This window comes from Balaenoptera musculus, chromosome 2 (genome assembly GCF_009873245.2).
Source record: "Balaenoptera musculus isolate JJ_BM4_2016_0621 chromosome 2, mBalMus1.pri.v3, whole genome shotgun sequence".
Lineage (NCBI taxonomy): Eukaryota > Metazoa > Chordata > Mammalia > Artiodactyla > Balaenopteridae > Balaenoptera > Balaenoptera musculus.
Genome location: NC_045786.1, coordinates 144576139 through 144590929, shown reverse-complemented (window position 1 = coordinate 144590929; position 14791 = coordinate 144576139). Strand labels below are relative to the sequence as shown.

General features: G+C 47.3%; 1 protein-coding gene across 1 annotated transcript in view; it reads right to left on the bottom strand.

The window, feature by feature from the left end:
• TTC9 (tetratricopeptide repeat domain 9) overlaps nt 1-14561 on the bottom strand; it is a 30748-nt gene extending 16187 nt beyond the window's left edge. Inside the window, exon 1 of the mRNA XM_036844241.1 lies at nt 13919-14561. Within this exon, the coding sequence (XP_036700136.1) occupies nt 13919-14324 (406 nt within the window). The 5' untranslated portion in view covers nt 14325-14561. The remainder of the gene's footprint in view (nt 1-13918) is intronic.
• Nucleotides 14562-14791: the final 230 nt, after the last annotated feature.

Sequence of the window (14791 nt, the reverse complement as noted above, 5' to 3'; positions counted from 1 at the left end):
TGATAGTATCTTTACCTAGTTGGCTCTGGCCAAGGACACATGTCATGCCCATTGGCAGGAATTCTGAGCCAGGATGGGAGAAAACCTCAGAAGCCAAAATGCCATCTTGTTCTCTTTTTAGACTTTAAAAAATACCTCTCCTGTTCTGATCACCTCTCCCTCCATCCTTCTGTGACCCCAGCAACATCTCTCCTGTTCCTATTGCCTCTCCTGCCATCTTTCCATGACACCAGGGCAAATACCACGTAACCAGATACGTCTGGGGATAAGTTAGTTAACAGGCACACGTGTAGCAGAAAGAGCACCTCTGTGGCCTCTCTGTGGCAGCACTGTGTGTATTAGCAAAGTATTGGAAATAACTTAAAGATCCATCAGCAGGAGACTGGTTAAATAAATAACAGGGCATTGGTATAATGGAACATGACACGGACATTAAATCATACTGTAGAAAAATACTTAATGACACTGAAAAATGTTTTTAGTGTAAAATATTGGTGGAAAAAGTTGTGAACGTTTGTGCAGTACAACTTGAATCTTGTGAAAAATAAATGTGTGTGTGTGTGTGTGTGTGTGTATCAGGGTGAAGACTGTGTTATAACAGGCATCAGAGTTCCTTTTAGGGAAGAAATTATCTTTTTTTAGAATACCCTCATCAACTGTGATTTTATTAAAAAAAAAAAAATCACTTCTGCCCATTATGTCTTCAAAGAGAGCAGTGGGGGAACCTGGGAGGAGAGATGCAGTAAAGGCTTCTGAAGGGTTTACTGAGCAGAAAGCACTGGCTGTTCACGGAGCACCAATCTGGAGAGACCCAGGGTCATGAGAGGACTCCGGGCATTACGGTAGAGGAGTGCCTGTAAGGCGGGATTAAAAGGAGGCTCCAGGGGACGTGGCTGCTAGGGCTTTTATTCCCAGGACACCTGATCAAGCCAGGGGCTTTCCTCATCCGACATGAGGAAGGCAGCTCAGTAAACTGGCGCCAGCATAAGACACGAGGGGACAGGCAGAGCAGGCGCGAGGCTGCCAGCTTAGCAGCTTCTCCCTCTTGCAGGGGCCTTGCCTTCCTCCACAGCCTCCTTTCCCCAGCGCACCAGTCAACGCTCTTGCTTGTGAAGCTCCCCAGGGAACCCAGCTGATCACAGCACGCATCTTCTCTTCCTGGAACATCCTTGTTCTCTGCTCTCAGACTCTGAACTGGTCTAACTTGTGAGAGAATCCGAAGTTCTTTCCCTACTAGTTCAGTTCAAAGAACGGGTCAGAGAATCCTGGGGCAGAGGATGGAAAGTGGCAGAGAACAGACACCGTGTAACTGAGGCTTATTCGCTTGCACAACCTCAGGCCAGAGACATGTCTGCCTGGAACCCAGTAGTTTCTTTCTTTCTTATTTATTTATTTATTTATTTATTCATTCATTCATTCATTCATTCATTCATTCATTCTTGGCTGTGTTGGGTCTTCGTTGCTGCACGCGGGCTTTCTCCAGTTGCGGCGAGCGGGGGCTACACTTCATTGCAGTGCGCGGGCTTCTCATGGTGGTGGCTTCTCTTGTTGCGGAGCTCGGGCTCTAGGCGCGTGGGCGTCAGTAGTTGTGGCACGTGGGCTCAGTAGTTGTGGCGCACGGGCTTAGTTGCTCCGCAGCATGTGGGATCTTCCTGGACCAGGGCTCGAACCCATGTCCCCTACATTGGCAGGTGGTTTCTTAACCACTGCACCACCAGGGAAGTCCCAACCCAGCAGTTTCTAAGTGTTTTCTGGACCGCCTTATATTCTGAGAAGCTGGAAGCAGGCAAGGACCTCAGGGCCCAAAGGCCCTTGGTTCTGCTGGAGCTCAGTTGCCCTTCAGAGGAAGCCTGATGGCTTACTTGTTCACCCAGCCCCGTGGGCCCAGGTAGGAAACATCCATACCAAAGGCTGTTGGTTCACACCCTGCTCGCCTCCCCTGCACTTAAGAGCTGAAACTTGCTCTTAAGTGGCTACAGTGCAGGGGAGGCGAGCGAGGTGTGACCCCTCTTTTGCTCACTTGCTTCCCATAGTCCCCCACAGCCTCCTTTGCTGAGTCCTTTCTCCTCCCCTCTTGCACACTTTCCCGCCATAGTACCTACCGGAGTAGGAGTTAGATTTACACACAGCCATCATCTATTAAGCATCTGTTACGTGCCAGGCACTGTGCTAGGCATGCGTGCATGTGTCCTTTAATTTCAATCACCATCACAATCCTGTTTGGTGCACACTACTACTCCCACGCTATAATGGAAACAGAAGCTTGTCAAGATTAGGACCATCCCAAGGTTAACGGAGGAGTCGATGGGAAGTCAGGAGTCAAACCCAGATCCTCTTACGCTAAGTAAAGATCTTTTCCATCAGGCCACCTTGCCCTACAGGTTTTCTGTTCCTCTGTGCTCCCTTTCTTCCCTCCCATCTTCACTGGCACACACAGGAACGCAGCCCTTCTCTCTCTCTCTAGGTATCAGAGAAAATTCCACACAAGTTCCAATGACCCAGTGGCACCTACAGCCTGAGGTTCGGGTCCATTCAGGAAAGGAGCTCAGTTCTGACTCAGCAAGAGCAGTAGGCCCAGAATCACATCCCTCAAATGCTCAGATCTGGCCCGGACTCCTCAGGGCTCTCCAGTCTTGAGTCAATGGTGGCAACCCTCTGAGATGCTATAGCTTAGCCAGCAACTGTTCCCTGAAACTCTTGGCCCTGCCACTGGCAGTCCATTTCTTAAAAGCTTTTTTTTTTTCCCTCCATCAGAACTTCCTGGCCTAATACAGCCAGTCTTGCCAGATTTCTTATGGTGAATGACTGCCTGAAAGTTTGAATTTTGGAATAATCTGAGAAGGTCTAGCAGCAGTAGGTAATCTCTGGTGCCATCAATTTAGATTCCAGGGCCCAGGCAATATCTTATAGAGGCTTCCAACCCCTACTCTGGTTTCTCTCTGAGACCCTCTGTCTGACTCTATCGTCCTGGGAGACTGCCGTTTACTTTGGTTTACCCTCAAATTTGCAAGGTTACCTTGGAAATCTTAGTTGAGATCTTTATGCTTATTTGTCAGCACATATCAGTAAACTGGAACAAAAGAGAGCTTGTTTCCTGTTTCCTTCCTAAATCTGGTTGCTTCCAGAGGAGAGAGGCTAGAGGGGGGAGAGGGGAGCTAGAGGGTCTTCAAAATCCTAGACGGTTCAACACTTCTGAAAGGGGGACTTGGAGGGCATCTGACCCAACACCAATTGTTTACATATGAGGAAACTGAGGCTTAGAGCGATGTGACTTTTCCAAAGTCATGGAGCAAGTTAGCAGCAGGGTCTAGATTAGAACCCTGTTCCCACAACCACATGCCATGTTTTGAGGAGAACACAGTGGCTTTGAGATTTGGGCTGTGAACAGCCATGGCAAGTATCCAATAAAGATCTGATGAGTGAGTGAGTTTCCTTCTGGGTGCTGTGTCTGAGCTACTGATGGGCAGGATTTCCTAGACTCAGGGGCCAACAAGAATCTTGGACATGGACCACCCATACGGTCCCTTCCTCCACACCAGCAGCACATCACTAATGCTCAGGACCAGTTTGTGTCACAAGCTCTGACCCAACTTTCTTCCCTGCCTCACCAGCAGATTCAAACCGTCACTCACGTGCTACTGAGTCCAAAGGGGTGTCCCCCTACTGTGGGGTACCATGCTGCCAGGATCGAGCCCTATGTGTGCATTGGGGTGGTGGGCAGTGCAGAAAGGATAAGTCATATTATGGGATACTAAGAGAAAGTTTGGGGCTTGGGATAAGTTTGCTTGACATCTTTGGTGTCACAGTCTGACAGGATTAGACAAGGCACAGATAATATCCAGAACGGCATTAAAAATTATGTGTATAAGGTAGGTTTTCTTCGGGAATATAAAAGAAGAAAGCAAAACTACCCATAATCTTTCTACACAGATAATCCTGTCATCGTTTTTCTTAAAAAATAAAAGTAATAATGCATATACTTAGAAAAGTCATGCACTATAGAAAGATTTAGAATAAAAAGTTAAAAAAGGACATGGAGGAACCTTAAATGCATATGACTAAGTGAAAGAAGCCAGTCTGAAAAGGCTACACACTGTATAATTCCAACTATAGGACATTCTGGAAAAGGCAAACTATGGAGACAGTAAAAAGATCAGTGGTTGCCAAGGGTGGGGTGTAAGAGATAAAGAGGCAGAGCACAGAGGATTTTTAGGGCAGTGAAAGCACTCGGTATGGTACCACAGTGATAGGTACACGTCATTATACATTTGTCTAAACCCATAGAACGTACAACACAAGAGTGAACCCCGAAGTAAACCGTGGACTTTTGGTGATCGTGACGTGTCAGTGTAGATTCACCAACTGTAACAAATGTACCACTCTGGTGGGGAGTGCTGATAACGGGGGAGGCTAGGCATGCATGGGTGCAGGGAGTATATGAGAAATCTCTGTCCCTTCCCCTCAATTTTGCTGTAAACCTTAAACTGCTCTAAAAACAATGAAGTCTTAATCTTTAAAAAAAAAAAAAAGTGAAAGTCTCTCCCCAATTTCTCTGCCCAGTCCCTATTCAAGTGAAGTGAACAGCTTCACTTGCATGGTATCAGATAATCTTCTTGAAAGCAAGTACTGTACTAGAGTATATGTTGATGCTAGTTTATATCTTTTTTCTTTTTTTAAACACAAAGCAAATAAACACTGTTTTGCATTCTGCCTTTTCACGTAATAACAGATTTTGGAGACGGGTCTCTATCAGTCCACACGGAACTCTCCCATTCTGGGTAATGGCCACCCAGTTCAGAAAGAATGGAGAATTATTCTTTCCAGAGCTGGAAAGGACCTTGGAGATCCTGGACTCCAACCCTCGGTTTTTAGACATCAGAAAACTACGGCCCAAGAGGTAAAATTCCTTGACCCAAGGCAGCTGGTGAGTTAGAGACGGAACTTGCTGCCCACGTCACTCTTTACCGAGTCGCGCTTCCGCTGTGTCCTTGCTGGGGACGTCTGAACACATTCAAAGAACATCCCTCGCATTCTGCTCAACAGAAACACTTTTGTTTTACTGTATTAGCAAGTGCTTTTTTTGGTGGAGTACGTGCATTTGGGGAGCAGTTTTTTTGTGTGCGTTTGAAACAAAATGGGAGAGTCAGCCTCAATAGATATTTAATGCAGAAACCACGCATCAAGAGAGTTTTCCTGGTAGGTACTACTCAAGTATCCCTTTTGTCTTAAAACTGTTAGAACTAAAGGTGGAAATTTCCTTCATTGGGCAGTTCCCACTTTTTTTTTTTTTTTTTTAATTATTTATTTATTTATTTGTTTATTTATGGCTGTGTTGGGTCTTCGTTTCTGTGCGAGGGCTTTCTCTAGTTGCGGCAAGCGGGGGCCACTCTTCATTGCGGTGCGCGGGCCTCTCTCTGTCGCGGCCTCTCTTGTTGCAGAGCACAGGCTCCAGACGCGCAGGCTCAGTAATTGTGGCTCACGGGCCTAGCCGCTCCGCGGCGTGTGGGATCTTCCCAGACCAGGGCTCGAACCCGTGTTCCCCGCATTGGCAGGCGGATTCTTAACCACTGCGCCACCAGGGAAGCCCCCCACTTTTTTAAAAAAAAATTTATTTATTTTTGGCTGCGTTGGGTCTTCGTTGCTGTGAGCGGGCTTTCTCTAGTTGCGGCGAGCGGGGGCTACTCTTCGTTGCGGTGCGCAGGCTTCTCATTGCGGTGGCTTCTCTTGTTGCGGAGCATGGGCTCTAGGCGCACGGGCTTCAGTAGTTGTGGCACGCGGGCTCAGTCGTTGTGGCTCGCGGGCTCTAGAGCGCAGGCTCAGTAGTTGTGGTACACGGGCTTAGTTGCTCCGTGGCATGTGGGATCTTCCCGGACCAGGGCTCGAACCCGTGTCCCCTGCACTGGCAGGAGGATTCTTAACCACTGCACCACCAGGGAAGCCCCAGTTCCCACTTCTTATTTCTATTCTTATTTTTGTTCTCCTAAATATCCCTGCCCACTTAAAAGGATAATTTACACTTCGAATACTTTGTAGTTTATAAAGTACATTCATACGTTATCTTCTTGCTTCTCACCCTTATCTTGCGAGTCAGGCAGGCATGATTATACCCATTTAATATGTGAGGAAACTCAAGACCAGATTAAGTTCACATATGTAGCAAATGTGCCACCAGCTGTCACACGAGCCTCCCTCAGTTCCCCTCCCACTAGACACAGGGCCAACTGGTCTATTTACTGCTGGGTTTGGGGGAGGGGTTGTTTTTGTTTCTTGGGAGATAAGGTTTTGGCTCACAAAGTTAGAACTTATCAGCCAGTCATAAAAACACAAACTAAAAAATAAATACGACTTTACAGGATGTTAGGAGAGAAAATGTTCCATGCCACACAGAATAATACTGTGTTCAATCTCGTTTAGCACTTAAACCAGAACATATTTTTAAATGATGGTATCATCACTCTCATGACATTAAAACTGACCAGGTCTGGAGTAATGCATCTGGACAAGTCCAGATGTTATTCTTCTAATGGGTCATTTCCCGTCATTGTATCCACAAACTGGTTACTGAAAAGTAATGGCTGAAATGAATTCCTCCTCTTAGCACATCCACTTAAATTTCTCAAGACCTCTTAACTGGAATTCACACACTCTGGAGCAAAGGGGATAAAAACTAGGGGGAGGTATGGGTGGGGCTTCTGTAAGCCTCTAGGCTCATTAGAAATTATGACTCATCAGATTCTCATTCCTCTCAGGTCACCTTCCTAGTGACATAGAACCTGGTTACAGAGAGCAGGACGGTTTCCCCTTAACCACCCAGGATGGTCATGGAATGGGAATCCTAATCACACAAGGCACAATCACGGTAAAAGGAATAACTTACAGAAGACAAGACTGGAGGATGGGCAAGCGAGTTGCCCTAAAAATGTCAAGGCTTTTCCTTGTTACAGTGATGAGATGTATTTTTTGTTGCTTCAAAAGATAGATAGAATATGGCTGGATCGACAGAAATTTCAAGGAAGAAAATTTTAGTACCTAAGGAAGAAACGTCTAAAGATGGAGGTTGTGGGGTGAATGGTTAGGACTATAGTCTTTGGAATTACATACCTGGCAGATGAGAAATCCCAGTTTGCCACATACTACTGTGTGACCATGGGCAAGGGACTTAACTGTTCCAGCCTGAGCTTTCTTTCTCACAAAGTTATACAGGTATATATGCAAGTTCATGAAAGGCAGTGACCTTGTTCTTTATGTTTACTCCTGTGTTCCCAGCCCTCAAGTCCGAGTGTCTAGCACCTATTAGTTGCTCAATGAATATTAATGAAATGATTGAATTTCTTGGATCCTTAATATGAGACAAATGCTGGAATAAGTATTTTCATTCCTTTCAAACACATTTATGGAACATCTACTGGGGGCCAGAAGCTGGGCTCATCATGGTAGTCTTTACTACCATTATTGTTACTGCTATTATTATTATAGTTGTTGTTTTGTGGTGGTGGTTATTAAATAAGTCACTACAGGTAGTGGTGACTATCCCTATTTTTGGAAGTGCCTAAGCTCATGCTGATAACAAGGTGGTAATGTTGACAAGGAAATTCACACACCTCTGTAAGGTATGGAGTCATAACCAAATCTGAAATCGTAATTCTGGTTTTCCATAACTCTCGAGCTAGCTAGTTAGCACTTCCTTAGCACTTTTGTTCTTTTCACACAGACACACTGTGGAAGGGAAACCTTTGCTCCACAAGCTTCCTCTCTGTAAACCTTGTCTGTAATTTCAGTGCTGTTTTAAACTCCTTTTGGCCGAAAGAGAAGAGAAGGCCCACTTGGATATATTTCAACCCAGGATTCTTCTAGTTCAAGTCAGCTCTCCTTGGCACTACATATTCCGCTTCCTTTTTTTTCTTTTTCTTTAATTGAAGTATAGTTGATTTACAAATGTTGTGTTAGTTTCAGGTGTACAACAAAGTGATTCAGTTTTATATATATATTATATATATATGTATCTCATACTTTTTCAGATTCCTTTCCCTTATAGGCTATTACAAAATATTGAGTATAGCTCCTACATCCTGCTTCTTTTTAAAAAATATTTGGGAACTGTTGGTTTTGAGTCCTACCAGACATGGCATCATTTCATTGCTGATATGAAAATGTGTATGTATGTTTAAAAGGAAGATAATGAGCTTTACACTGCTTATGATCATTTCAAGGCCATATGAACACCATGAGGAAGACTAAACTCTTTTAATCTTCTGTAGTATTATCTTTGGCTTTTTAAAAAAGTTTGTTTGTTTTTGCTGCACCACGTGGCTTGTGGAATCTTAGCCCCCCAACCAGGGATCGAACCCAGGGCCCCGGCAGTGACAGCAACGAGTCCAGTCTTAACCACTGGACTGCCAGGGAATTCCCCTATCTTTGACTCTTTAAATGTCTGGTACCACTGTCCGTGCTGGAGCTGTGCTTGCTGCTATGTAATTAGGAATGGACCACACTAATCGCGTTGGTGATAATGGGAAACTCTGGTCCCAGCATGGACATCTGATTTCCCAAAGCCAAGTATCTGGGAATTAGGAAATTGCTGGTTGGCTTGTTGGTTGAAACATTTGATTTTCATCCTAGCTCTCTGGAGGAGGCACAACCTGGTGACGAAAGCAAAGAGCTGGCAGGAGAGAATGTCCCATCTGAAGGTCACTCCCAACCTGTGACGCTCTGTGAAGCTTTTGGCTGCTGCATATCTTGGCTTTCCTGTCCATCCTGCAGCCAAGTCCCCTTGCCTTGGATGGGGCACTCCCATGCCTTTTGGCTGTAGGGACTCTTACTTCAAGATATCTTAGAGAGTTTCTGGCTACGAGCCACCCAACTCACTACTTTTGCAGGTAAACTAAGGAACTTCAGAATCCACTTTAGAAACTCAGCCCAAAGTCTACATTCAGAATATTCTCTCCTTGAAAGCATTCTACAAGTTTCAATTCTCACATCCTTTCTTGGAAGATGATCTTTGAAGCCACATTTACAAGCTTAAGATTTATCGGCCAAGGGGCTGCCTGAGGAACAGCCTCAGGTTAACAATGGCTTGGCCAGTCAAACTCTCCCATCCAGATGGCAGTATCTTGGCTGAGCATCTTAGCATGAAGCCCCTCTTCTTTCCCCTCCTTTGCCAGTTCTTATCCCAACAATTCATCTTCTGGCTACCAGGTTACTGCTTGTCTCTAGCTCTTGACCTCTTTTTTTTTCCCACTGAGTTCTTGCATTTGTAATTTATCCATCTTCCTGCTTGGTTCTTTGGTTCCCACACCAATTTCTGTGGGGTACCTTTTGTCTTAGAATCTGCCTCAGGGTCTATATCTAATTCTGTCCACCTTAGGTGTATACGCTCAGTCATCTTCTGGTGTCCCATTGCAGGGGCGGCTTTAAGGGTGCAGTCACATAAGACCCATGCTCAGAAGGGCCCTGTATTTGGTTTAATGCTCTGCTGTTGACTTCTTGAAATTCTTAATTATTTTATCTTTGAAACTGTGTTTTGTAAGTGAAGCCCGACTGGATAATGGAGCATGAAGTTGAGCAGAAGACAGAGGTACAACTATTCTTTGCAGGCCCATGTAGTATATAGCATTCACGATGCCCCATGAGCACAGAATTCCAGTGGATCCACAATGCAGGGGAGTTCAACAAGCATAAGTAAGAGGGTCAGGTCAATAACTAAGCAAGCACACACATTGACAGCCCAAAGAGGCCAGGCTTTCCATTCAACCCAGAAATTGCTTCAAATGCAGAAAGAGAGCAATAGTGTTCTAAGAAACAAAAATAACCTAAAACCCCATCACATCCTTTCTTGCTTAAGTGCCCTGTACTAGCCAACCACTTATGCTGAAAATGATGACAGAGGAGGAAAGACTAGGGTAGGAGTATGCAATAGCTCCTTTTCCTTTCCTTACTCATCAGAAAGCCAAGACTGGTAGAAAGTGCACCTATAAAGTATGCATATAAAAAGTGAAATAAAAGCAGTTGAGTTTGTTTTGTCAGCATTTCCATGGTTCCAGTAAGAATAAACTACATATGCATGTACAAGCTACGAAACGTGAATTGTATAACTTACATGATTCATATACCAGTTAAGTGTTCTTATATTTCCACTTAAAACTGGCATTGCACACTATAAAGATGAATAGTAAATTCATGCCAATAATTTAAAATTGTAATTTTCTTGAAATGACATTAAATAGCAGATAAAAACACCATTTCCAGTCGAGAGAGAAACCATGAAAGAAAGGGAAAAAACTTTATCTTTTAGAACTTTTAATGACAACTTTCTCCTGCTTTTTTGAACACGGAGCCCCACATTTTCATTTTGCCCTGGGCCTCACAAATTATGTAGCTGGCCCCGGTCCCATGGCTTCAAGACACGTCCACAAGCACTGATAAAGCTGGCTCCCATCCAGGCCTTTTTCTTGCGTGACTTCTTTAGGCCTTGTCACTCCCCTGTCCTGGGACTTTCAGTTGGCATCAATGGATATTATCTGCCCCTTTGGTAAAAAACAAAACAAAACAAAACCAAAAAAAACCCTGCCCAAACATAGCTCTAAATGGATGGGAAAATGGAGGTAAAATGATGTGGTAGGGACTTATACAAAGTCACAGGGTATGCCAGGAATAGGGACATAAGCTGACTCTTGTCTAGCCTTCAGATCCAATGCCATGGCCTGTCTGCACCCATCTCCACTGTGGGCATTTGAGGCCTGAACATCATTTGAAAATACCAACAGAGTCATGCATTGCAACCTTTTGATCAAACCCAGCTGGGGCCACTACCGCCCCACAGGAACAGCTGTAAAGCAAAAGGTTCTGTCCTTCAAGAGGTTTTGCACAGAACATTCCAAGGCCCCAGGGGAGTCCTGTGTCTTGTTCAAGGTCAGTGGGAGTTGATCGACAGGCCAGTACATGCTTCTTTTGCAGCCTTGGTAAGAATCACATGCCTACATCTGCCCAGGCAGGATATCTTTTCTAATCATTGTATCAAAGTCATTAGAAATTCTGAAGGAAGAAGATGCTTCTCATTTCCTTCCTTGCATTTCTTAGAGAATAAGACATGCAAAATCAAATCTGGGGGTCTTGCACCCCTGGCCAGATCCCTACTAATCAGAAGGAACTCCAAGCCAGAACAGACCACAACCACAGGCACTTTGCACATTGCCTGCACACCCTTCAAGTGGTCACCTCAAGTCATCCAAATGGATTTTTAGGTTAACATCTCTTAGCAGATTCTAACTGCCCCCTTGCTGTTCTCTTGGAGCCTTCCATGCAGAGTGCAAGGGTCCACTGAACCTAGGTTTCCTCCCGAAGCCTCATAATAGTCTTTTGTTTGGTGCTGAGATGCCCTTAGCAACACAGCCTAATCCCCCAGGTGTTTCTGGGCTAGTTCATGTTGCTTCTAAACCCCAAACCTCTCCCTCTATGCACAGCTGTGTGGAAGGACAGATCCTTGAGAGAACCAACATCTTCAGACTGCTCTCTCCTGAAGCCCACTGGGTTGCTCAGCCCCACACTGCAGCCCCAGTGGAAGGGCCAGTTGCCTTTTTGCTGGAACAAACTTGCAGTTGCTGTCTCCTCCCTTTAATCAGGCACGGAGGGTGGGGAGGGAAGATTATCTTATGGGCCACGCTGCACTGTTCTGGTTCTAACAGCAATAACAGTGATCATCTTTCTTTCTCTTTCCATCAAATGCTCATTGTAAACATACATTTAAAAATTTTAGGTTGCCATTTAAAATAATCTTCACAAAAATATTTTAGTGAAATGTAAAAATGCCCTGACACAATGGCAAGTGGGAATAAAAACAGGATACAGGAGGTCCTTAGCTTTGTAAATAGTTTATGTTTAGCTATAGAAAAAAATACAGGAAGGAAATATATCACAATGGATTTCTTTAGGTTGGTGGGATTAAAGGTAATTTTGTATTTTCTAAAAGAAAACACATTTTATAGGTAAGCATTACTTTTGTAATCCATAAATTATTAATATTCATAAGTGGTAAGCACCCGAGAAGGCAGCAGAGGGGGAAATCTGCCATTGCTACTTTCCATTCTCTCACCACCAAAGTTTTCCAAAGTGTGTGGAGGGGTGGGTATGGAAGTGGAGGAACCATCCAGATCTTAGCCCTGCCCTGAGTGGGCTGGCCTGACCAAGGACACAGCTTTGGTTTCACCTTGGAAAGGTAACCACTTCTGGGGTAGAAAGTAGGCGGTGCTTGCCATCGGCTGGCAGCCAAAAGCATGGGGTGAGGGGCAACCCTATAATGCCCATGGAAAACGCTAAATATAAGACTCGATTACCACTCTGAAATCACTGCATTAGTGACCCAGAGAGCCCCCTCCTCCACCCATGGCCACGCTGCCCTTTATATTCATCAGGCAGTAATGAATATGCCAGAGACTTACGGGAAATAAAGGGAATCATGGTGTACCTTGTGATGGCTTGAAATAGTCCATCTATGCTGTATTCCTACTACTTTATCTGCTGCCGTTATTACTAGTACTGCTATCAGCACCACCATTTCCACAATTGCTACTACTACTATTATCATTAATCCTTTAAGTTTGTAAACTACTTAACAATCTACAAAGTGCCTGGGCTTTGCCTGATTAAAGATGACACTGGACATGCCGTTATGGGAAGGCAGAGGTAGGCTGGCACTAGAGATCTCAAAGGGCACAGAGCTGACTGGCACTTAGGAACAGAGCAGAATTATTCATACATTTTTTTTCATCCCCCAACTGTCTGGGCCCCAGACAAATCCACCGTCCCCAACCACACCCATTCTCACAACTTGACTCTGCTACAACTGTCCAGAGCTAGTTTAGGCAACTTCAAGGGTTAAGGATTAGGAGTGATGGCCCTTATCTGGTCAGAGGAACTGGATCATGCCCAGATCCCACCAAGTGGGGTGGGAGAAGAGGAGAGAGAGTGTTTTTCAAATATAAGGCCATTGCCTCTGCCAACATCTTCCACTTTCTCACATGAAAGCCCTGGAGTGACCCAGACTCCTCCGGTTTTAGAGACTTTAAAATTTTCTGTGCCAAAGTTAATTTTTAAAATGCCCGACTTTGACCTTAATCCCCAAAGTGTGCTCGGGAATGTATACCTCACCTTCTCATCCCAATAAAAGGGCTCCGTTTTCCTCAAGCCTAGCAGCTAGCTGGTGTGAGAACCAGTGCTACACGGAGCGAGGCAGGGAGGAGAGCGAGAATGCAGCACAGCTCAAGCCCAACCTTGGACTAGCTTTCCTTTGAGATCGCTCTCTTCACCTGGCAACCGCGGCCCCAGCAGAGCTCAGAGAGAAGAAAGTGCATTTTGGAATCCATTTTGCTTGAGATGCTGAAGGCATCGTAGCAAACTGCCCTTTGCTACTGGGGCCAAAAGAACTTGGGGAAGGACTTGACTCAGAGGGATGCGGTCAGCTGCGGGGAAGGCGAGGGCGAGCTCTGGCGCCAACGACCCCTGAGGCAAGCGGCCACTGGGCATGCGGTGGGTGCGGGTGGCCCACCCTGGGTGCTGCCTCCTGCATTTGGACCCAGGGCCACTGGTGAACAGTAGTAGGAGCAGCAGTTGTCGCCAGGCCGGCTGGGTCCCCATCTCTCTGTCCAGTTATTTATAGGCGAGATTTACGAGGATGCGGGGGAGGAATGCGAGATGACAACGAGTTTCGGAAGGTATAATCCTGAAAGTCACACTTTTCCCAAAGAGCCCCCCTCCCAGGTTCTCCTTCCCAGAGCGGCACGGTCCCAGCGGGGGCGTGTGCGTCGCGGCGCGCCGCGGCGGTCGGCTGCGACCCGGAGGCCCGGGGCTGGGGAATGGGGACCGGCGCCCGGCGGGAGATCGGGAGGGCAGGGGGAGGAGGGGCCGGGGGCGCGGCGCGGCTCACCTGCCAGGCTGTTGTAGCAGTCGATCTCGATGGCTTCCACCGTCTTGCTCTGCTCCTCCGAGAGGCTCCCGGGGTTGGGGGCCCCGGCCTGGGAGGCCGCGCGCGAGTCCCGCTCCCGTTCCCCGGAGGCCGGCAGCAGCCCCTTCAGCTCCAGCAACGCCCTGTGGTATTTGCCGATGGCTTCGCGGAATTTCTTATCCTTGTAGCACTGCGCCCCTTGGCTCTTGAACTCTTGCGCTCGCCGGATGAACTCGGCTGGCTCCGCAGCCGCGCCACCCTGGCCCCGCGCCGGGGTCCCTCCGCCGCCGCCCGGGACGCACAGCGGCGGCTGCGGCCGTTGAGCCTCGCCGGCTGCCGGCGGGCTCGGGTTCCCCTTGGCCCCGGCCGCCGAACCCTTCCTCTCCATTCGGTCGCCACCCGGCGCCCAGCGCGCGCCGCGATCCGCCCGCCGCCGCCGCCGCCGCCGCCGCCGCGCCCTCCCGGGTTTAAAAGCGGCGGGCGCCGGCCCCACGCCTGGCAAGCTTGGCCGCGGCCGTGACACCCCGCGGCGGTCTGTCGTCCCGCACTCCCATTCTCCTCGCCAGCTGCGGGAGGCTGCTCTCTCCTCCTCCTCCTCGGATTGCCTTCCCCTCCTTCCCTCCTCCCTCCCTCCCTCCCTCCCCCACTCCCGCGCCGCCCGCCCTCCTCCTCGCCCTCCTCCCCTCCCTCAACCTGCGGGCGGTGGCGACCTGGCCCTCGCGCGCTCCGGGGCTAGCGGTGTGGGGGACCGAGGGCCTGCTGGGGTTGGCGGTGATTGTCGCTGACCCGGAAGAAGCTTGGCTCGCCTGAAAGAGGGGAGGATTAATGACAAAGACGGGCCCGTTCTTTCCCATT